This window comes from Cherax quadricarinatus, chromosome 76 (assembly GCF_038502225.1).
Source record: "Cherax quadricarinatus isolate ZL_2023a chromosome 76, ASM3850222v1, whole genome shotgun sequence".
Lineage (NCBI taxonomy): Eukaryota > Metazoa > Arthropoda > Malacostraca > Decapoda > Parastacidae > Cherax > Cherax quadricarinatus.
In genome coordinates this window covers 15,525,880-15,549,959 of record NC_091367.1, presented here as the reverse complement: position 1 = coordinate 15,549,959, position 24,080 = coordinate 15,525,880, and the positions used below count along the sequence as shown (strand labels likewise).

Genomic DNA, 24,080 nt, shown 5'->3' with positions numbered 1-24,080 from the left:
CAAGAGCAGGCGAAATATACACAAACACTGATCTCTGGTTGAAGGAGACTCGAACCTACGAACCTTGGAACAAGGTACGAAGTGCTATACCATTCTCGCTACACTGGACCAGATCTAGCTTGCGCTAGACTTAAAGCTGGCTGCCTTGGATCAAAGTCTAGCGCAAGCTGGACTCCAAGGTATTGGTCCAGTGTGGTGAGAATGGTATAGCACTGCGTACCTTGTTCCAAGGTTCGTAGGTTCGAGTCTCCTTCAGCCAGAGATCAGTGTTTATATATATATAATTATCGTGCCCACGAACGAGTGGTATTGATCAATAACAACGCTGCGACTAGCCAAGGACTCGAACCCATGCTGCTTTGGCTAAGTATGGATTGTATGGTCCAGTGGATGAAGGCGTCATGAGTTTTCGCCCATCATGAGGCAGGCCAAAGCAGCATGGGTTCGACTCCTTGGCTAGTCGCAGTGTTATATATATATATATATATATATATATATATATATATAATATATACATATATAATATATATATATATGTCGTGCCGAATATGTAAAACTGGTCAATTAGCAAGAACTCATTTAAAATTAAGTTCTTTCTAAAAATTTCTCTTGTACGTTTAAAGATATTTTTTTCATTAATGTTGATGTAAAAAATTTTAATTTTGCACCGGAAGGAAATTAGAAAACTTACCTAACCTTATTATAACAAAAAATTATTTTAGCCTAACCCAACTAAATATATTTTAGATTTGTTTACAATAATTTAATACTAAACACAGTGAAATATATTTTTTTCGTTAGGTTCAGAATGATTTTGGCGAAATTATTGCATACACAAATTTTCACTTGTCCTATATGGCAAGATGAGCGTTGCTATTTAAGCCAAGATCGCAAGTTCTGCCTATTCGGCACGACATATATATATATATATATATATATATATATATATATATATATATATATATATATATATATATATATATACACTTACTATGTACTCTTAGAGACTCGATAAAGGAAACTTTACATCAAAGATTTCTATTCTGTTTGTGTTTATTTAAATTATGAAATAATCAAAGTCAAAAATTAAAAAAAAAGTATGAAAAATTAAAATTTATAAAAATAAAAATTTATAATCAAAATATATAAAAAGTCAAAAATAAAAATGAAAAATAAAAATACACAATACTAATCATAACAATAATAATGATACTGACATCAACAGAGACACCATCAACATGGTAAGAGTATCGGTCGAGACAACGATGGTCCGGAGTGTGGGGTGAGATACCAGGCTGGTGACGGTAGAACTCCCTGCCATCCTTGTACCACTTGAGTGTGTATAGGCTCGAACCTCCCTCGTCCTCGTAGTCACAGCGCAGGCGCACCTCGTCCTTCTGCAGCGCCACCAGTGGTACCTCTAGCGCTCTGATGCGTACTCCCTCTGCACAACCTATGGGGGGAGGTGATTATATATAATGGATAATTTTTAAATGTTACGTATTTACGTGTGTGTGTGTGTGTGTGTGTGTGTGTGTGTGTGCGCGCGAATATATATATATATATATATATATATATATATATATATATATATATATATATATATATATAATGTATGTCGTGCAGAATATGTAAAACTGGTCAATTAGCAAGAACTCATTTAAAATTAAATCCTTTCTAAAATTTTCTCTTATGCGCTTGAAGATATATTTTTTTCATTAATGTTAATGTAAAAAAATTTAATTTTGCACCAAAATAATCTGAGAAAACTTACCTAACCTTATTATAACAAGAACAATTTATTTTAGCCTAACCCAACTAAATATATTTTAGATTTGTTTACAATAATTTAATACTAAACAAACACAGTGAAATATATTTTTTTCGTTAGGTTAAAAATGATTTTGGCGAAATTATTGCATACACAAATTTTCGCTTGTCCTATATGGCAAGATGAACGTTGCTATTTAAGCCAAGATCGCAAGTTCTACCTATTCGACACTACATTTCATATATATATATATATATATATATATATATATATATATATATATATATATATATATATGTAGTGTCGAATAGGTAGAACTTGCTATTTTGGCTTAAATAGCAACGCTCTTCTTGCTGAATAAGGCAAGCGAAAATTTTTGTATGCAGTAATTTCGCAAAAATCATTCTGAACCTTACGAAAAAAATATATTTCATTTATTATTAAATTATTGTAAACTTATCTAAAATATAATTCGTTGGATTAGGCTAAATTAAACTGCGCTTGTTATAATTAGGTTAAATAAGTTTACTAAGGGTCTTTCGGTACAAAATTATTAATTTTTACATTAACATAAATGAAAAAAATTATCTTTAAATGTATAAGAGAAATTTTTTGAAAGGCCTTAATTTTAAATGAATTCTTGCTAATTGACCAATTTTACCTATTCGGCACGATATTATAAACATTCACGATAGGTCTTAATGAAAGACTGTCAATAAACAGATGAACATTCGAGGATTCGAACCGTGATCCATGTATTTTGCATGCCCAATACTGTACCCACTCGGCTACTTAGCTCACAAAAGGATGACATTACAATCAGCACTGCTGTGACATAATTATATCAGCACCATCACATGTGACCTTCCTGCCTAACCAATCAGACACTGAAACTTTCATTGTACACCTATTGTCATGCTTCTTAAAGCCTTGTAGTCAAACTCAAGATGTGTCAGAGTAACCGACGACTCTCAATGAATTAGAAGAATGAAAGAGTGCTCGAATCGTGAACCATACTAGTAATAGGCTGTAACTTACTCAACCAAAGAGCTTACAATAGGAGTTTACAACCAGCATTTCAATGACATGGCTGTAGCAGCGGTAGTAACTGTGACTACTGATCCTACTGATCCAGCAAACTGGCAATACGACATTTTAACAAATAATGTACAAGCTGCCCCAAGATATTCCCAATAGAGAAATAAAATCTAAAAATAATTCCAGATAGATGAATATGTATTAACATGCTCCTGGGAGAGAAGAGGGAAAAACATACATGTTTTTCAGAAGATAAGCGGATCGCCGTAAGAACCAATATATTTATATTAGAAATAAAAAAATGAAGGAAAGGAAAGCTCAACGACTTTGTGAAATTAAAGTTGCAAATTAAATCCAAGATAAATTGGAAATGTTAGTTACAAGTGTGCAGGAGAAAGATCATGGAAAAGATATGTCTATTTACAACTCGATCTGGACAGTTTGTTGACAGTGAGCAGCAATGTGCTCTCATTTTTAGCAGCGATTTCCTCTGTCTTCACACAAGACTAATGATATTTTAGCAATTAAGAGTTATAGAGGACCTGAAGGCAACGAGTGGAGCAGTTTCACAGTTGCTGGGGGAATGTTCATCATATTTGTAGACCAGTTAAAAGCGTATGTAAGTCCATTGATATTAAGAAAAAACCATACCAAGGGTGGGGTTAGAACCCGTGATCAGAGAGTCACAAAACTCCAGACTGACGCGTTAGCAATCGTGTCATTACGATTTCGTGAACCATTGACATTAAATATTTAGTAATGACCTAGTGACCACGACATTAGTGACATGACAAATATCACACACATGCTGTCAAAGTTCATATCGTATCATTATAAAAGACTTTAATATTCTGATCTCAAAAGCATCTGGTATCTATCAGTAGAAAAATTCCATCGCAACTCCAAACTTTCCATTACGTGGGCCACATCGCATATTTTACACACTTCCGCGAGCCAAAGAGAAAATCAGTCATAAATATAAATGAAATGAATAAAACTTATGAATCTTTTTTGTAATCAGCAGGATATGAATCAAAACAAAAGAGAAACGTGACAATCAAGAAAAAACAATACTGTGTTTACACTGAGAAATGATATATAATAAGTGAAATTGTCAAACATAATGAATTATTGAGCTGCAGATGAGAAGAGTTGACACAAGATTAATTTTCACAAAATTGTTGAGAATGATGCAACTGGTTTTTTTTAACTTCAAAATAGTGCTGAACTGAGGTTTCAAGAGTGAAAAACATTTATTAGAATGGACTTCAAATGCTCATTAGATATATTTGTGCGATATTTGGACTTGACATTCTTCATTTTTGAAAATGTTTGTTCACAAAGGTACTTTATACCAAAAGCTGATACGAATCCACAAGCAAATCTCTTCAGATTTGGAAACTGGTCATGCTATAATGATTTATAAAACTGGATCAGATTTCCTTCTTTATACTTTTTTTCAGCATGTCCTTTGATCGAAAATCAGTAATTTCCATTTGAAATTGACTTGGCAGCGTTGAAACACTGCCAAGTCAATTGGATTTTGAAACATCTTTATTTCATCTGTTTTTCCATAAAGATCAGAAAATCACTTCTGAAATTGTTTGCGTAAATTAGTAATGATTTCTATTGCAAAAGAAGGAAATTATGCTTAACTTTTTTCATGAATTTTTTCACATTGTAAATGAAGAAAGTTAGAAAATTTCACCTGTCCTTCAAACGGCATCAATTTACTACTGAATGAATTGACATGCGTGAATAGATCACGAATCACATTTCTTTCACCCTGCAATTTCAGATTCAATTGATTTATATACCTTGTCACTTCTGCAAAAAATACCAATTTCCAAAGCCAGTCATCGTTTGATAAAACTGGTTCTGGTCGATTCTTTTCTGTGAGAAATGAATCAATTTCCTTTCTGAGCTGAACCGTTATAGAACCATCCCACAACTAAGCCATCGAACTGCTGTATAATAAGGCAAGTCAACTAACTCAATCAGTTTCTTGAAGAAAATCACAAAACGAGATAATGATGCCCGTGAGATCGAATGAAATTCACTGGTGAAACAACAGGTTTCAGAACGCAAGACATGCACGTATTTTCCGCACAATGCTTGCTAATGTACATCGTAATGCAGAAATATGGGCTCTGAGAATTCATCATCCTCACAAGCTTTAGTGATGTGTCCAAACAAACCTTTCTTCACCCCAGACATGTCCTTTCTTCCATCAATTGTCACGCATTGCTGTTTATTCCACTTCAGGTTATACAGTTTTTGCAATTCTTTGAAGATGTCTTCTCTGGCTCCTGTGCTGTACTTGATAATTCTTCTGTGACATTAAATTCACTGTCGACGCCACGGATGAATACTATGAGTTGTGATGTGTCACATTCGATTCATCAAGTGCGAGAGAATAAACATAAAAGTTTCATACTTTGTCTGCAATTTAATGAAATATATTGCTTCCTATATTCTCAGTTCTACGAGCAATAGTATATGGCGCAAGACTGGGGATTTTGAACAGATTTTCTTTTACTGGGCGTAACTCCCACTGCTTCCATCATACACTATTAGATCAGATTTCTTTTAGCTTACGTATAAGCTGCTGTGTAACTGTTCCTGGTTAAGGCTTCATTTTCGGCTCTCTTCTGCGTAATAAATCCTGGTTTGGAAAGCAACCAGCGCTGTACTGATTCAAATTTTTCCGAACGTTGTGTTCCTGTAAATTTGGAATAACCTGGTTTATGTTTGGACTCATAGTACCGACGTACATTGTACTCCTTCAGAACTTCAACAGTTTCGTGACACGACACAAGACTTTCACCTGCTGGTACAAAGTACCAGGCAGTACTCGCTATGCACTATTCTTTTCCTTTTTCCTTCCATGACTGAAGAGTATATCTGAAAAATGAAAAGATTAGAAACAAAAATGAAAAAAAATTGACATTGTTACAAGCAGCAAAATCTTTAGCTACAAGTGACCGAAAATTTTAATATTTATAAATATTTCAAGTTGATGCTATCCGCAAATGGCTCGCGGGCCGTGGTCTAGACTCCCCCTGGTCAAGGGGGTCTTGTGAAGAGGGTCTGAATCCAGACTCCACACGAAGACCACACAAAAATTTCGTACATGAATTTTCTTTGTGTAGGGGAAGGAGAGAGTGGCTGGGCGGAAGAGGTGTTGCATCACCAATTAAAAAAAAAAGTTTTAATCGACACTTAAACTCTGAGGGGAAGGGGGTGAATACGGAAGCCTCCATTTCAAAGTGAAGAGACAAGAGTACTAGCAGAAATAATGAAGTAACCAGTGTTGTGGACGACAGCTTAGGTGGTTGCGTTCATTCCAGACATCGTTGTTGCGGACGACAGCTTAGGTGGTTGCGTTCATTCCAGACATCGTTGTTGCGGACGACAGCTTAGGTGGTTGCGTTCATTCCAGACATCGTTGTTGCGGACAGCTTAGGTGGTTGCGTTCATTCCAGACATCGTTGTTGTGGACGACAGCTTAGGTGGTTGCGTTCATTCCAGACATCATTGTTGTGGACGACAGCTTAGGTGGTTGCGTTCATTCCAGACATCGTTGCTGAGGCTGTAGAACTAATAATGTGAAAGTTAAAAGTGGACGACTAGGGCATTATTCTGGTCAACCTTACTACATGCGTTCTGGTATTCTCTCTCACGTTTTTTCAGGCTTCATGATTATTTTAATCCTGGGGAAGCACTAAATCAGTAGGATTATACAGCGCCTTTGGGAAATGATGGAAGGTGTTCAGGCTTAATTCAGGGAACTGGAACACAGATCCAATTCCCCAGATCAAGAGCCCCTCACCAGCGTCAAGGAACCTCCCTTCAGGGGTCAGGCTTCAAGAGGTTTCTCCTACATATAGCTTTTTGCATCCTCCACATGGGATCATTTGTGGAGGATTCTGGCCGTTTTCTTATTAATAAAGTCTTCAGTTATGGTGACACCTATGGTAGCTACGTTAATGTTGATCTTAGTGGTTTTATTGACAATGTTGTTAGTCCCTTCAACTGGCAGAACAGTTGAACATCTCCCATGCGAGCGTTCCTGCCTAGCTGCGTTGCATACCAGGCCGTACTTCCCTTCTACAATCATCACCGCGACGATCACTGATCTCTCAATCACTTGCCATTTCTCGGCGCTAATTTAAACTTGTTAAGGATGATACCATCAAAGCCAGTTCACTAGGAGGGAAAAGGGAATTTAATCTCTCTCAATGAGGAACAACGCTGCAGCTTACGAAAGAAAGAAAACTTACTCTCTCGCAGTTAAGATCGTCACTTGAGCTCACTGACATTATTCCTTAATCCAGCCATACATGGAAAATTGGTAGCAGAGAATCCTTTTAATACAACGTTTTGCCCAAGGCTGGACTTTGTAAAGTATACGGGGAGGAATTATACAGCTTTATGCTTGGTAAAGCCCAACACTGCGAGAACCATTGTATTATAAAAGACTTTCTGCTACCTGGGTTTATTTCCACGTGCCAGCTTTTCCCATTATTTACCATTGCTGCATTTAAAAACCTTGACAATCGGAAACCTTGGCTCATTCAGAAACCTTGGCACATTCAGAAACCTTGGCACATTCAGAAACCTTGGCACATTCAGAAACCTTGGCACATTCAGAAACCTTGGCACATTCAGAAACCTTGGCACATTCAGAAACCATGGCACATTCAGAAACCATGACATTCAGAAACCATGACATTCAGAAACCATGACATTCAGAAACCGTGACACATTCAGAAACCATGACATTCAGAAACCATGACATTCAGAAACCATGACATTCAGAAACCATGACATTCAGAAACCATGACATTCAGAAATCATGACAAAGTCTTAACGTTAAATGTCTTATGTGCAACTCATTCAGGAATATGCAGCGCCTTTGTAGAACCCTCACCTAGTGAGAGTAGAATAACAATAGTGAAGAATTGCAAGACCATAGGTATCTATACCTGAGATTTTTTTTATATTAACACATCGGCCGTCTCCCACCAAGGTAGCGAGACCCAAAAAGAAGAAGCACTTTCGTCATCACTCACTCCATTACTATCTTGCCAGAGGTGTGCCCACACTACTGTTCAAAAACTGCAACTTATCTCCACCCCTCCTTCGGAGCGCAGTTACTGTTTTTCCACCTCCGGGACTTTAGTCCAGTTAACCGGTTTCCCTGAATCCTTTCATAAGTGCTACTTTGCTCGCATTCCAACAGCCTCCACTCTATCCTAACATGCTCACGCACACAAAACCTCTACCCCCTCCCTCCAGCCTTCCCTAGGACGATTCCTACCCCGCCTTCCTTCAACTACTGATCTGTACGCCAAGTCATTCTGTTTCGTCCCTTCCTCTCAATGTCCGATCCACCTCAATAACCTTTCCTCAGTCCTTTGGATAATACTTTTAGAAACTCCTCACCTCTTTCTAATCTCAAAGCTACGGATTCTCTGCATTATAGTCACACCACACATTGCCCTCAGACACATCTCCACTGCCTTCAGCCTTCTCCTAGTTGCATCATTCACCACCCATGTTTCACACCAGTGAAAGAGCGCTGTTATAGCTATACTCTCACACATTTCCCTTTTTGCTTTCGAGGATAACGTTCTTTGTCTCCACAGACTTCTCAATGCAGCGATCACCTTTTTTTTTCCTCGTCAGTTCTATGGTTCACTTCGTCTTTCATAGACCCATCTGCTAAGTCCACTCTCAAATATATGAATAAATTCACTTACTACATACTCCCTCCCTCCAATCTGATATCCAATCTTCCATTTCCTGAACTTTTTATCCTCATCACCTCACTTTTTCCTACATTCACTTTTAATTTCCTTTTACATACTCTCCAAACTCGTCCACCAACTCTTCAGAATCTCCCAAAATCACAGCGTCATCAGCAAAAAGCAACTGTAATAACTACCATTTTGTGTTAGATTCTTTCTCTCTAAATCCTGCGCTTCTTGCCAACATCCGAGGATTCACTTTTCTTACAACCTCATCTATAAATATATTGAACAGCCATGGTTATATAACGAATAATAATAATAATAATAATAATATATTAATAATCGCTGAATCTACATTGCAATTCCGCGTCTGGGTAATGTTACACTGGGTTTGATCCAATGAATGGAAGGATATTATTACATTCATGGGGAACACTAAACCCGTAGGGTTCATACATAGCCCTGGAGAGGAGGGATGGAGGTGGATGAAAGGAACTCGACTCTCGATTCAAGGAACTGAAGCACAGGTCAAATCCATTAGATCAAGAGCTCCTCAACAGCCTCAAGGAACCTCTCTGTACAGGGGAAAGGACGGATAGCTCCGAGTCCCTGGGATCAAGAGTCGAACACCTCCCCCCTTGGTGGAGATTATGATAAGCCCCAATGATATATTTTTACGATGATAAAAGCTTGTAGGACATTCAAATAGCGATACTAATGACTTCCACGACATTACAACGCTAATTACCTGTAATGTAGAAAAATATTCGCAGATGGACAAAAGTATTGTGTCCCGGACACAATTCATGCAGCTTTCACTTAGAATTTTACGTTTTTTATAAATCTGCAGTAATTAGCAATTAGTTAAAATATGAATGAAACAGAAACGAACGTAAATCCACTAAGTAGTGTGTATATCTTCATATATTCTCTGAGAGACTTGTCTATATACATCGAGGTGTGTGTGTGTGTGTGTGTGTGTGTGTGTGTGTGTGTGTGTGTGTGTGTGTGTGTGTGTGTGTGTGTGTGTGTGTGTAGTCGCCTATTTGTTGCTGCAGGAGTCGAGCCACAGTTCCTGGCCCCGCCTTATCGCTGGTCGCTACTAGATTCATTCTTTCCCTGTTCTAAGAGCTTTGCCGTACCTCTTCTTGAAGCTATGAATGGATCCTGCCTCTACTACATCAGTCTCCAGACTATTCCACCTCCTGACAACTTTATGGCTAAAGAAATACTTCCTAACATTCCAGCGACTCATCCGAGTTTCCATCTTTCAGTTGTGACCCCTTGTTGCTGTGCGTCATCTCTGAAACATTTTGTCCATATTCACCTTGTCATTTCCTCTCAGTATCTCGTACGTTATCATGTCATCCCTATCACTCCTGTCCTCCAGTGTCGTCAGGTTGACTTTCCTTCACCCTCTCCTTCTAGGACATGCACCTCAGCTCCGGGACTTGTCTTGTTGCAAACCTTTGCACTTTCTCTATTTTTTTAGACATGTTTGACCAGGTGTTCGTTCCGTACTGGTGCTGCATACTCTAATATGGCCTGACGTACACGGTGTACAGTGACGTCAATGACTCCTTGCTTAGATGTCAAAACACTATTCTTAGGTTTGCCAGGCGCCCGTATGATGCAGCAGTTATTCTCCACTATAGCTTCTCATCGTCTGAAAACAGGGACATCTCTGAATCTAACCCTTCCGTTATGTCATTCACATATACCAGAAATAGCACCGGCTCTAGGACTGATCCTTGTGAAACCCCGCTCGTCATAGGTGCCCACTCTGACACTTCAAGTACCATGTGTAATTATTATTTTATTAGCACACTGGCCGATTCCCACGAAGGCAGGGTGGCCGGAAAAGAAAAACTTTCACCATCATTCACTCCATCACTCTCTTGCCAGAAGGGTGCTTTACACTACAGTTTTTAAACTGCAACATTAACACCATTAATATATATATATATATATATATATATATATATATATATATATATATATATATATATATATATATATATATATATATATATATAATATATACACGCGCTTAGAATTCACAAGAACAGGCGAAATATTCACAAACACTGATCTCTGGCCGAAGGAGACTCGAACCTACGAAATTTGAAACAAGGTACCATACAGGACAATACCTTGACGTCCAGCTCACGCTAGACGTTGTGATCCAAGGCAGCCAGCTAATAGGCAGGTGGCTTACAGCTTTTCATCTCATCCCCTGCATGCATCGAGCTACTACAGATTTTTACAGTGCTTAGAATTCGCAAGAATTCTAAGCACTGGCCGAAGGAGACTCGAACCTAGAACAAAGTATGCAGTGCTTTACCGACCGTGCCACACCGGGCATGAACACTTGTCAGTGCTCAATCTCCAACACGAGATTGAAAACATACTCAAAGAAATAGGCGAGCAGAACATGAGTTAATTTTCATAGTATGGGGGGGGGGGGCTGTACTTGAAGGGAAGAAATCGGCCGGTCAGAATGATTTTCAATACAGAAACGGTGCAGAACAGGATCCTGCAAGAGAAACCACGGCGACAAATTGATATCGAAATACACATTCTGCTCTTGACTCTCGCCCAGGCAGGTCATAACAGCTCTCCTTACTTACTCTGTCTCCCTACGATCCCCGTTGGGGAGGGGAACCTTTACCAGCGTTGTCATCGCCTTGACTTACACGATGAGCTACGCAAATCGTGTAAAGATCAAACCAAGAAATGGTACCGTTGATGATTCAACGAATATTGCTCTTGCAACTGTTGTTCAGGGAGCACTGGAAGTAAAATTCAACACCATATTGTCACTGAAAGAAGCATTCATTGTTGTGTGTCACGATGATGCTGAAGCAGAGAAGCTACTCACTACAGAAGCCATCACTACTCTTACTACTCAAGGGTTTACTGTTACGTCATCTCCTGCCCTCAGGGCAAGGAAATCAGTATTCCTAAAAAAACTGGACAAGATCCTGACGTCTCAAACACCTGCTGAACTCAAGTCATCCATCGAGACGCAAAATACTTGGGCTAATGTTGACAGCATTACAAAAATCCCAAATGCAACGTCCATGATCAAGGTCACCTTCACCGACGTGAACATGGCTGCCACTGCTCTGAACGAAGGTCTTGCTGTCTACTACTACTACATCAGCCCTACCTACATTGAAGCAGAGAGATATCATTACATCCAACATTGCTGGAACTGTTATTCATACCATCACACCACCAAAGCATGTCCAGTAAAAGACAAGAAGTTCTGCACTACATGTGGTAGTGAGGGACACGCCTTCAGTTCCTGCAACGTTGCTGCTCCAACACAACCAGCGTGCTTAAACTGCAAGAGTAATGATCACCATACACTGGCAGCAAAATGTCCTACAAGAAAGGATATTATGAAGAAAACACAAGATGCAGCAAAGAAAAAACCTACTAGCAACACTCCAACGTATGCAGCAATTGCAAAAATACAAGCAAACACTACAAAATTACTTCAAGCATCTACTCAGCCCGCCTCCACCACCACCACTACCATCACTCCTCCAACATGTGACGTAACGAAGATTCACTACTGTCTACTATACGCTCATATGCAAAACATGGCTGTACCTGGATCATTTAACTCTACCATCAACGAGTTATTTGCATTAAATAACATGCCTTCATTTACATTTCCAGCATCTCCACCTTCTGAAGAAATTCTCAAATTCATCAAAAACTTAATCGCCAACTCTTCTGCAGAAGTTCCTTCAACACCACTAACTAGTGACGTAATCCAACAACGACTAATGAGAAACCTCCACCGCCACCACCTCTCACTGAATCCAACCAATCAGAAGCCTTACCACCAGAAACATCTTCTAATTCGTCTACTGAAGTTGAAAACGGAGCAACACCACCTTCCTCTACTCCACCACCGCCTTCTCTACTTAGCTCACGTCGATTACCTGGAACACCATGGGTTAAACACAAAGGACTCATATTCTACACCACGAGGCTGTACCGTGCACGCATGACTCGCCTAGAACTCATCCAACATCTCCAAGACAACACTGTATCGTACCAAAGCGAAGAAAGAGCATTCCCTACCTACAACCAGAACTCCACCAATTCCAAACCAACGAATACTACTACAGCTCTCCCATAAGTGTGATACAACTCTCAACAAAACAATTTACCGCACTGATAAACGGTTTAAGACCATAACCATCTCATCCTGCTTGCTGCCTTCTGACACTCCCAGCTCCTACCGCTGCCTTCGCCATCCTCTCCTAGTGAGCCAAGCAATGACATCAGTCAAGCCTCTCTACGTCTCCAGTACTTTTGTACCACATGTCCCAAACTGGTTGGGCCACTTGCCTTGATTCCTTCTCTTCCCCTCCTCCCCATCATTTTCCAGTTATTTCCGTCCTTCCTTATCCTTCTTCCTTCCCATCTTACGACAACTCTCGTCGTCCTCGATTCGATTCGATTCGAAACCACGGCTGAAGGAATCATCAACATAAGAGGGTGATCCTAGACCACAAAAGAACAAGAACAGAATGACAGCAGCTGAGGGAGAGGACACAGAAGCGAAAGGGGTTTGGAAGAGAGACAAGGATCGAGTCAGCACAGGACACCCAGAGCAGGGCATAGCAACAAGTGCAAGCACACACAGAACCACCCCTAGAACCCCACAGCCAAACACGCTATCCCAACGCAATCCACACTTACAGCCACCACCCCACACTATGCTGTGGAATCTCACAGAACAATGCCAAGACCCCAACCCCCACGGACCCCCCCCCTCCCAGAACAGTGTTGGAGAGGAAACTGAAGGTTTGGTACACCAACACTGATGGAATAACGAATAAGTGGCACGAAAGATTCAATGAGCAATCACCTGACATTACAGCTTTTACGGAGACCACGCTCACAGGATTGGTAACAAATGCCATCTTTCCAATGGGATATCAGATCCTGAGGAAAGACAGAAAGAACAGAGGGGTTGAAGGAGTGGCACTGCTCATCAAAAACCAATGGGATTTTGATGAACTGGAGAGGAGACAGAGGAGAAGCAAGAGACTACGTAATAGGAACACTCAGTCTGGAGGTCCCACGGTGGTAATTGCGCTGATGTATAACCCATCACATTACATCAGGAGGCCAAGGCAAGAGCGATGGTTGACACATTGGCTGAAGTGGCCAGAAGGGATCATGCGAGCAGGGTAAAGCTGATGATTGTGGGTGACTTCAACCACAAGGATATCCACTGCGTGAACCTGGAGCCACATGGGGGCCCAAGAAACGAGGAGGGCTAAGATGATGGAGGTGGTACTGGAAAACCTCATGTACAAACACATAAGGGATACTACCAGAGAGAGAGAGAGAGGGAGAGAGGATGAACCAGCAAGACTGGACCTAGTATTCACCTTGAGTAGTGCAGATATTGAGGACATCACATATGAAAGACTCCTCGGGGCCAGTGATCATATAGTTTCGAGCTTCGAATACTTAGAGCTATAGGTGGAGAGGGAAGCAGGAAGGGCAGGACGAATGAAGCCAAACCACAAGAGAGGGAACTACACAGGCATGAAGACTTTCCTGCACCGGGTTCAGTGGGAGAGAGAGCTGGCAGGGAAATCAGTAAACGAAATAGAAAACAAAAAAAGGCACAATACAGTGACTGGAACGATATACAAAGCCACACTGTAAATGGTCCAAGTTGTACCGAAACGTCGTCGTAAGTTCCTCTCTTTTATGTGCGGGTTATTTGTGTAACGAGATGATAGAATATGTGACAACATGCAAGGAAGCTGAGGAAAAGTTTGTACCCAAGGGTAACAGAAATAACGAGAAAGCCAGGATGAGCCCTTGGTTAACCCAAAGGTGTATAGAGGCCAAAACCAACAGTGCTAAATAATGGAAAAAGTATAGCAGGCAATGGGCCCAGGAGAATAAGGAGAGCAGTCGTAGAGCCAGAAATGAATATGCACAGGTAAGAAGGGAGGCCCAGCAACAATACGAAAATGACATAGCAGTGAAAGCCAAATCTGACTTGAAGCTGTTGTACAGCTACATCACAGGAAAACAACAGTCAAGGACCAGGTAATCAGGCTGACGAAGGAAGGAGGGAAGATCACATGAAACGACCGCAAAGTATGTGAGGAGCTCAACATGAGATTCAAAATGCTCAAAGAGGAGACAGAAGGGACTCCAGAAAGACAGAGGTGGGGTAAACCAATTGTTGAACACAATACATACAATTGAGGAAGAAGGGATGAGGCTGCTAAGCGAGCTAGATACCTCAAAGGCAATGGGGCCGGATAACATCTCTCCATGGGTCCTGAGAGAAGGGGCAAAGGCGCTATGTGTATTACTAACAACAGTCTTCAACACCTCTATCGAAACAGGGCGACTACCTGTGGTATGGAAGACAGCAGACGTAGTCCCAATTTTTAAAAAAGGAGACAGACACGAAGCATTAAACTACAGACCAGTGTCACTGACATAGTATGCAAAGTCAAGGAGAAGATTATCAGGAGAAAAGTGGTGGAACACCCAGAGAGAAATGAGCTTATCAGAAACAACCAGCACGGTTTCAGGGACGGGAAATCCTGAGTCACAAACCTATTTGAGTTCTACGACAGGGTGACAGCAGTAAGGCAAGAGAGAGCGAGGGGTGGGTAGAATGCATTTTCTTGGACTGTAAGAAGGCGTTTGACACAGTTCCATACAAGAGATTAGTGCAACAGCTGGAGGACCAGGCAGGAATAACAGGGAAGGCACTGCAATGGATCAGGGAATACCTGTTGGGAAGACAACAGCGAGTCGTTGTTCTTGGCGAGGTGTCAAAGTAGGAGCCTGTGACGAGCAGGGTTCCTCAGGGGTCAGTCCTAGGACCGGTGCTGTTTCTGGTATATGTGAACATGACGGAAGAAATAGACTCAGAAGTGTTCCTGTTTGCAGATGATGTGAAGTTTATGAGACGAATTCAATCGGACGAGGACCAGGCAGAACCTCAAAGGGATCTGGACAGGCAGCAGGCCTGATCCAGAAACTGGCTTCTGGAGTTCAACCCTACCAAGTGCAAAGTCATGTAGATTTGGGAAGGGCAAAGATGACCGCAGACGGAGTACAGTCTTGGGGGCCAGAGACTACAAACCTCACTCATGGAAAGGATCTTGGCGTGAGTATATCACCGGACACATCTCCTGAGGCACACATCAACCAAATAACAGCTGCACCATACGGGAGCCTAGCAAACTTAAGAATAGCATTCCGATATCTCAATAAGGAATCGTTCAGGACCCTGTACACTGTGTACGTTATGCTCGTATTGGAGTATGCAGCACCAGTTTGGAACCGACACCTAGCCAAGCACGTAAGGGAATTAGAGAAAGTGCAAAGGTTTGCAACAAGCCTAGTCCCGGAGCTAAGGCAGATGTCCTACGAGGAAAGGTTAAGGGAACCCGCGACGGTCTGAAGTTTTGAGATCGCGAGTTCTAACCCCGCCCGTGTTATGGTAAGTCAGTAATATTTACTTAAACGCGGATTCTATTATAATCTGTTCCAGGGGACAGTCCTGTTTCCTGACGAGAAAACCACAGCACCACCAACGTTATCAAAAATATTGAAGTGATTAACATTTTATATAATATATATATATATATATATATATATATATATATATATATATATATATATATATATATATATTTTAATGGGGTCCACCTCTGGTGTAAATTGTGGGACCCATAGCCTCGGAGAAGTGGATAAAAAGGCTTCCAGGAAGAATATTTGGATTTCTTCCTGAAGCCATTTGAATATTCCACTTCCCCTACCACCCCATCTTTTAAACTATAATATATATATATATATATATATATATATATATATATATATATATATATATATATATATATATATATATATATATATATATATATATATATATAGGTAGTAGGTCGGTAGACAGCAACCATCCGGGGAGGTACTACCGTCCTGCCTGGAGACCTGGAGTTTACCTGGAGAGAGTTTCGGGGGTCAACGCCCCCGCGGCCCGGTCTGTGACCAGGCCTCCTAGTGAATGTAAAACAAAAGCCTGTAATTGACTTAAGAAATCGTAATGACACGATTGCAAATAAACCATACCCCCGGCCGGGATTGAACCCGCGACCATAGAGTTTTGAGACTATGACCGCGGGTTCAATCCCGGCCGGGGGTATGGCCTGTAATTGTTTTACGTGATGGTAGGATTGCTGGTGTCTTTTGTCTGTCTCATAAATATGCAAGATTACAGGTACGTCTTGCTACTTCTACTTACACTTAGGTCACACAACACATGTACACGTTTATTTATACACACTCATCTGAGTTTTCTTTGATTTTATCTTAATAGTTCTTGGTCTTATTACTTTTCCTTTTATATCCATGGGGAAGTGGAATAAGAATCTTTCCTCCGTAAGCCATGCGTGTTGTAAAAGTCAACTAAAATGCCGGGAACAATGGGCTAGTAACCCCTTTTCCTGTAAAGATTACTAAAAAGAAGAAGAAGAAAATTGTCAAAGTGGGAAGTCTGAATGTGCGTGGATGTTGTGCAAATGATAAGAAAGAGATGATTGTGGATGTTATGAATGAGAAGAAGCTGGATGTCCTGGCTTTAAGTGAAACAAAGCTGAAGGGGGTGGGAGAGTTTCAATGGAGAGGAATAAATGGGATTAGGTCAGGGGTTTCAAATAGAGTTAGAGCTAAAGAAGGAGTAGCAATAATGTTGAAGGATAAGCTATGGCAGGAAAAGAGGGACTGTAAATGTATTAATTCAAGGATTATGTGGAGTAAAATAAAGATAGGATGTGAAAAGTGGGTTATAGTAAGTGTGAATGCGTGGGGAGTTTTGAATCAAGTGTGAGAGTAATGGTGGTTGGGGATTTCAATGCTAAAGTGGGTAAAAATGTTATGGAGGGAGTAATAGGTAATTTTGGGGTGCCAGGGGTAAATGTAAATGGGGAGCCTTTAATTGAGCTATGTGTAGAAAGAAATTTGGTAATAAGTAATACATATTTTATGAAAAAGAGGATAAATAAATATACAAGGTATGATGTAGCACGTAATGAAAGTAGTTTGTTAGATTATGTATTGGTGGATAAAAGGTTGATGGGTAGGCTCCAGGATGTACATGTTTATAGAGGGGCAACTGATATATCGGATCATTATTTAGTTGTAGCTACAGTTAGAGTAAGAGGTAGATGGGAAAAGAGGAAGGTGGCAACAACAAGTAAGAGGGAGGTGAAAGTGTATAAACTAAGGGAGGAGGAAGTTCGGGCGAGATATAAGCGACTATTGGCAGAAAGGTGGGCTAGTGCAAAGATGAGTAGTGGAGGGGTTGAAGAGGGTTGGAATAGTGTTAAAAATGCAGTATTAGAATGTGGGGCAGAAGTTTGTGGTTATAGGAGGGTGGGGGCAGGAGAAAAGAGGAGTGATTGGTGGAATGATGAAGTAAAGGGTGTGATAAAAGAGAAAAAGGTAGCTTACGAGAGGTTTTTACAAAGCAGAAGTGTTATAAGAAGAGCAGAGTATATGGAGAGTAAAAGAAAGGTGAAGAGAGTGGTGAGAGAGTGCAAAAGGAGAGCAGATGAAGGAGTGGGAGAGGCACTGTCAAGAAATTTTAATGAAAATAAGAAAAAATTTTGGAGGGAGTTAAACAAGTTAAGAAAGCCTAGGGAAAGTATGGATTTGTCAGTTAAAAACAGAGTAGGGGAGTTAGTAGATGGGGAGAGGGAGGTATTAGGTAGATGGCGAGAATATTTTGAGGAACTTTTAAATGTTAAGGAAGAAAGGGAGGCGGTAATTTCATGCACTGGCCAGGGAGGTATACCATTTTTTAGGAGTGAAGAAGAGCAGAATGTAAGTGTGGTGGAGGTACGTGAGGCATTACGTAGAATGAAAGGGGGTAAAGCAGCTGGAACTGATGGGATCATGACAGAAATGTTAAAAGCAGGGGGGGATATAGTGTTGGAGTGGTTGGTACTTTTGTTTAATAAATGTATGAAAGAGGGGAAGGTACCTAGGGATTGGCGGAGAGCATGTATAGTCCCTTTATATAAAGGGAAAGGGGACAAAAGAGATTGTAAAAATTATAGAGGAATAAGTTTACTGAGTATACCAGGAAAAGTATACGGTAGGGTTATAATTGAAAGAATTAGAGGTAAGACAGAATGTAGAATTGCGGACGAGCAAGGAGGTTTCAGAGTGGGTAGGGGATGTGTAGATCAAGTGTTTACATTGAAGCATATATGTGAACAGTATTTAGATAAAGGTAGGGAAGTTTTTATTGCATTTATGGATTTAGAAAAGGCATATGATAGTGGATAGGGGAGCAATGTGGCAGATGTTGTAAGTATATGGAATAGGTGGTAAGTTACTAAATGCTGTAAAGAGCTTTTATGAGGATAGTGAGGCTCAGGTTAGGGTGTGTAGAAGAGAGGGAGAATACTTCCCTGTAAAAGTAGGTCTTAGACAGGGATGTGTAATGTCACCATGGTTGCTTAATATATTTATAGATGGGGTTGTAAAAGAAGTAAATGCTAGGGTGTTCGGGAGAGGGGTGGGATTAAATTATGGGGAATCAAATTTAAAATGGGAATTGACACAGTTACTTTTTGCTGATGATACTGTGCTTATGGGAGATTCTAAAGAAAAATTGCAAAGTTTAGTGGATGAGTTTGATAATGTGTGTAAAGGTAGAAAGTTGAAAGTGAACATAGAAAAGAGTAAGGTGATGAGAGTATCAAATGATTTAGATAAAGAAAAATTGGATATCAAATTGGGGAGGAGGAGTATGGAAGAAGTGAATGTTTTCAGATACTTGGGAGTTGACGTGTCGGCGGATGGATTTATGAAGGATGAGGTTAATCATAGAATTGATGAGGGAAAAAAGGTGAGTGGTGCGTTGAGGTATATGTGGAGTCAAAAAACGTTATCTATGGAGGCAAAGAAGGGAATGTATGAAAGTATAGTAGTACCAACACTCTTATATGGATGTGAAGCTTGGGTGGTAAATGCAGCAGCGAGGAGACGGTTGGAGCAGTGGAGATGTCCTGTCTAAGGGCAATGTGTGGTGTAAATATTATGCAGAAAATTCGGAGTGTGGAAATTAGGAGAAGGTGTGGAGTTAAAAGCATTAGTCAGAGGGCAGAAGAGGGGTTGTTGAGGTGGTTTGGTCATTTAGAGAGAATGGATCAAAGTAGAATGACATGGAAAGCATATAAATCTATAGGGGAAGGAAAGAGGGGTAGGGGTCGTCCTCGAAAGGGTTGGAAAGAGGGGGTAAAGGAGGTTTTGTGGGTGAGGGGCTTGGACTTCCAGCAAGCGTGCATGAGCGTGTTAGATAGGAGTGAATGGAGACGAATGATACTTGGGACCTGACGATCTGTTGGAGTGTGAGCAGGGTAATATTTAGTGAAGGGATTCAGGGAAACCGGTTATTTTCATATAGTCGGACTTGAGTCCTGGAAATGGGAAGTACAATGCCTGCACTTTAAAGGAGGGGTTTGGGATATTGGCAGTTTGGAGGGATATGTTGTGTATCTCTATACGTATATGCTTCTAAACTGTTATATTCTGAGCACCTCTGCAAAAACAGTGATAATGTGTGAGTGTGGTGAAGGTGTTGAATGATTATGAAAGTATTTTCTTTTTGGGGATTTTCTTTCTTTTTTTTGGGTCACCCTGCCTCGGTGGGAGACGACCGACTTGTTGAAAAAAAAAAAAAAAAAAAAAAAATAATATATATATATATATATATATATATATATATATATATATATATATATATATATATATATATATATATATATATATATATATATATATATATATATATATATATATATATATATAAAGGTGATAGAGAATTTAACTTAAAAGATCTTCATACTAGAGGTCCGAGACTTGTTGATTAAAATTCTGAAGTCTACATATTAGAAGACAAAGTCGTATATCAGTGTCTCTTATGAACATACGAAAGAAGGAGCCCTGCAGCAGTCCTGTTGGCCCATGCTAGGCAGGTCCAACTCACACCCACAGCTACGAGGATTTCGTAAAGGCACATGAAACAACATTTCGTTAAAAGGAGAAGAAACATCATGATAATGAAGGCTATAAATTGTTATATCTTTCCATCTCTTCCGCCTCAATAATAATGAACAATAATTCTATCTACTCTAATCACAAAACTAATATTTATTATAACACTGGCCAGCAAAATAAAATTTTTAGCCAGTTCTCAAACCAAATTCGTTGTTTTAAGTTAATTTTAATTCGCTGATCACAAATCAGAGGTTCAGTTATCAATAATAATCCATATATTGGCTATTTAAGATCGAAGATCCACATAATTTATATAACCTAGCAATCATGGGTATTGTACTATGCATAGATATTAAGTTTGTGGAATTCAATGACAGACTAATTCCTGACGTAAATTCACTCTATGCATAGGTAATTATATATATATATATATATATATATATATATATATATATATATATATATATATATATATATATATCTTTTCTTCTTTCAACACACCGGCCGTATCCCACCGAGGCGGGGTGGCCCAAAAGGAAAAACAAAAGTTTCTCCTTTCACATTTAGTAATATATACAGGAGAAGGGGTTACTAGCCCCTTGCTCCTGGCATTTTAGTCGCCTCTTACAACACGCATAGCTTACGGAGGAAGAATTCTGTTCCACTTCCCCATGGAGATAAGAGGAAATAAACAAGAACAAGAGCTAGTAAGAAAATAGAAGAAAACCCAGAGGGGTGTGTATACATATGCTTGTACATGTATGTGTAGTGTGACCTAAGTGTAAGTAGAAGTAGCAAGACGTACCTGAAATCTTGCATGTTTATGAGACAGAAAAAAAAGGACACCAGCAATCCTACCATCATGTAAAACAATTACAGGCTTTCGTTTTACACTCACTTGGCAGGACGGTAGTACCTCCCTGGGCGGTTGCTGTCTACCAACCTACTACCTAGATATATATATATATATATATATATATATATATATATATATATATATATATATATATACATGTATATATATATATATATATGTATGTCGTGCCGAATATGTAAAACTGGTCAATTAGCAAGAAGTCATTTAAAATTAAGTCCTTTCATGAAATTTCTCTTATACGCTTCAAGATATATTTTTTTCATTAATTTTAATGTAAAAATTTTTAATTTTGCTCCAAAAGATTCTTAGAAAACTTACCTAACCTTATTATAAAAAGAGTAATTTATTTTAGCCTAACCCAACTAAATATATTTTAGATTTGTTTACAGTAATTTAATACTAAATAAACACAGTGAAATAATTTTTTTTCGTTATGTTCAGAATGATTTTGGCGAAATTATTGTATACATAAATTTTCGCTTGTCCTATATGGCAAGATGAGCGTTGCTATTTAAGCCAAGATTGCAAGTTCTGCCTATTCGGCACGACATATATATATATATATATATATATATATATATATATATATATATATATATATATACGCGCTTGCCGGCGTGGAGGGAGGGAGCCAGTGTGTGGTGCTCCATACATTCTGTGTGTAAACCAGAAACCAACATGGTTTACGCGGGCCAGTTTCGGCAGACATCATCGTGAGTATCGACCGGAGATCACAGATTTGTGACAAACCTCTACATCGGACCATTGCTTCTGTATCAGTGAAAGTGCAGTGTGCATGTTGGGATTTGGGAAGTAGCGGTGGTGAGGGGATCCTGGCAGTGGAGTGTGGAGGAGGTTTTGTTTACATCTGTTCGGCCGGGGTCGTGGGTTGGGGAAGGAAGTGGCCGCCCACGACATGGTCATTGGATGGTGAACAGAACACCTCGGTTAATAGTGTGAGCATGGTGATTAGTGTGCCAAATGGCGAGGGTTTTTTTCTAAATGGAACAATAAGTGTATAACAATTAGCAAAGTTAGTCAGTGATGTGCGTCTTGAGCGAACACACAGGGCCACTCCCTCCCCCCTCCCCCATCCCAGATCCCCTCCCCTCATCCCAGCCTAGGCCCAATGACTTCCTGACCAAGGGTGTTGCCGTTTAGTGCCCCACCAATTACAAGTTCCGCCGCTCGCTACTCCCCCACCCTCATCACCCATGCATCCATGCTGCCCTTCACCCGTCACCCCACAGCTGGCGCCCTCCCACCCCCACGATATCAGCAATGTCACAAGTAGTCGCGGGTTCCCAGGAATCTTCACGACAGAGCCAAAGCTGTCGTTCACGAGGCATTTGCCGGGTGTGCCACAGGGAATGTGCACTCAATCCCACATCTGGCAACATCCGTGCACACAATAGATGCCTAGGCTCCAGGAGAGCTCCAAATGAGAACAACCAACAGCCTCCCCCAGCAGACAGGGCTGACAGCTACCATGACTTCACCTCTACAGAGGACCTCAAATCTGCAATCAAATTAACATCCACCAGGACTCTGACACACATTCCCAAAGCAGCTCGCCCTCAAGCTGCTAGCAAATTCACTGACCTTCTGAAGAAAGTCAACGATGCTCCTTCAAACAACAGATCCTGGCATAACTTGCTGCTTTTTGGCAATGCCTGCTTGGCTGTCCCACCAATGAGGGACAAGTCACTAGCAACACATGTTATTAGGGCAATAAATGCATTCCCAAGGGATGACAACCTCGTCCGTCTCCCCCCTAGGGCGACAAACACCCGCCGGGCAAATGCCAACAACAGGACACCCGACACCTCAAAAATCAGAGCCCAAATTAGCAAAAAAATAGAAGAGGGTAATACTATTGGAGCTTTGAGACTTATAACCAGTGAGGATACCATCGCTCCCAAGGACGTCAGCACGGCGCAAGCTCTGAAGGACAAACATCCACCCAGGGCTCCCAGTACCAACATTGACCTCCCTGACATTGCAGCAGGCGAAGAACATCTAACCTTACAGGATGCTGATGTGTATAAAGCTGCTATGTCATTTCCACAGGGTTCAGCAGGAGGTTTCACCGGTTTAAGGCCTCAACACTTAAAACAAATACTCAATCCAACACTTGGTGAGGTTTCAGAGAGGCTGCTGTCTGAACTCACCAAATTTTCCAACCTGTGCCTGGCTGGCGGTGTCCCAGAGGCCATCAGACCCTTTTTCTTTGGTGCCTCATTGTGTGCCCTCCGGAAAAAGGATGGCGGAATCAGGCCCATTGCAGTGGGTAACACCCTTCGGCGCCTAGTCGCCAAGGCTGCAGTAAGAAGGGTGAGTCAAGAGGCTGCTGCAATGCTGAAACCAACTCAGCTCGGTTTCGGCGTTCAACAGGGCTGTGAAGCAGCTGCCCACGCAGCACGAGTATATATCAAAAATATGTCCTATGAAAAAGCCTTGGTCAAATTGGACTTTGCCAATGCTTTCAACTCAGTCAGAAGGGATGCTGCTCTCCAAGCAGTTTATAGAAACTTCCCTTCCCTTTATCCCTTCATAG

At 40.5% G+C, this 24,080-nt stretch overlaps 1 protein-coding gene across 2 annotated transcripts in view; it reads right to left on the bottom strand.

Annotated features, from left to right (window-relative positions):
- LOC128703645 (uncharacterized) overlaps positions 1–24,080 on the bottom strand; it is a 220,981-nt gene that overhangs the window by 14,093 nt on the left and 182,808 nt on the right. For both annotated transcript variants that reach the window (XM_070101329.1, XM_053798389.2), the window contains exon 2: positions 1,218–1,453. In XM_070101329.1, coding sequence (XP_069957430.1) covers positions 1,218–1,453 — 236 coding nt within the window. The remainder of the gene's footprint in view (positions 1–1,217; positions 1,454–24,080) is intronic.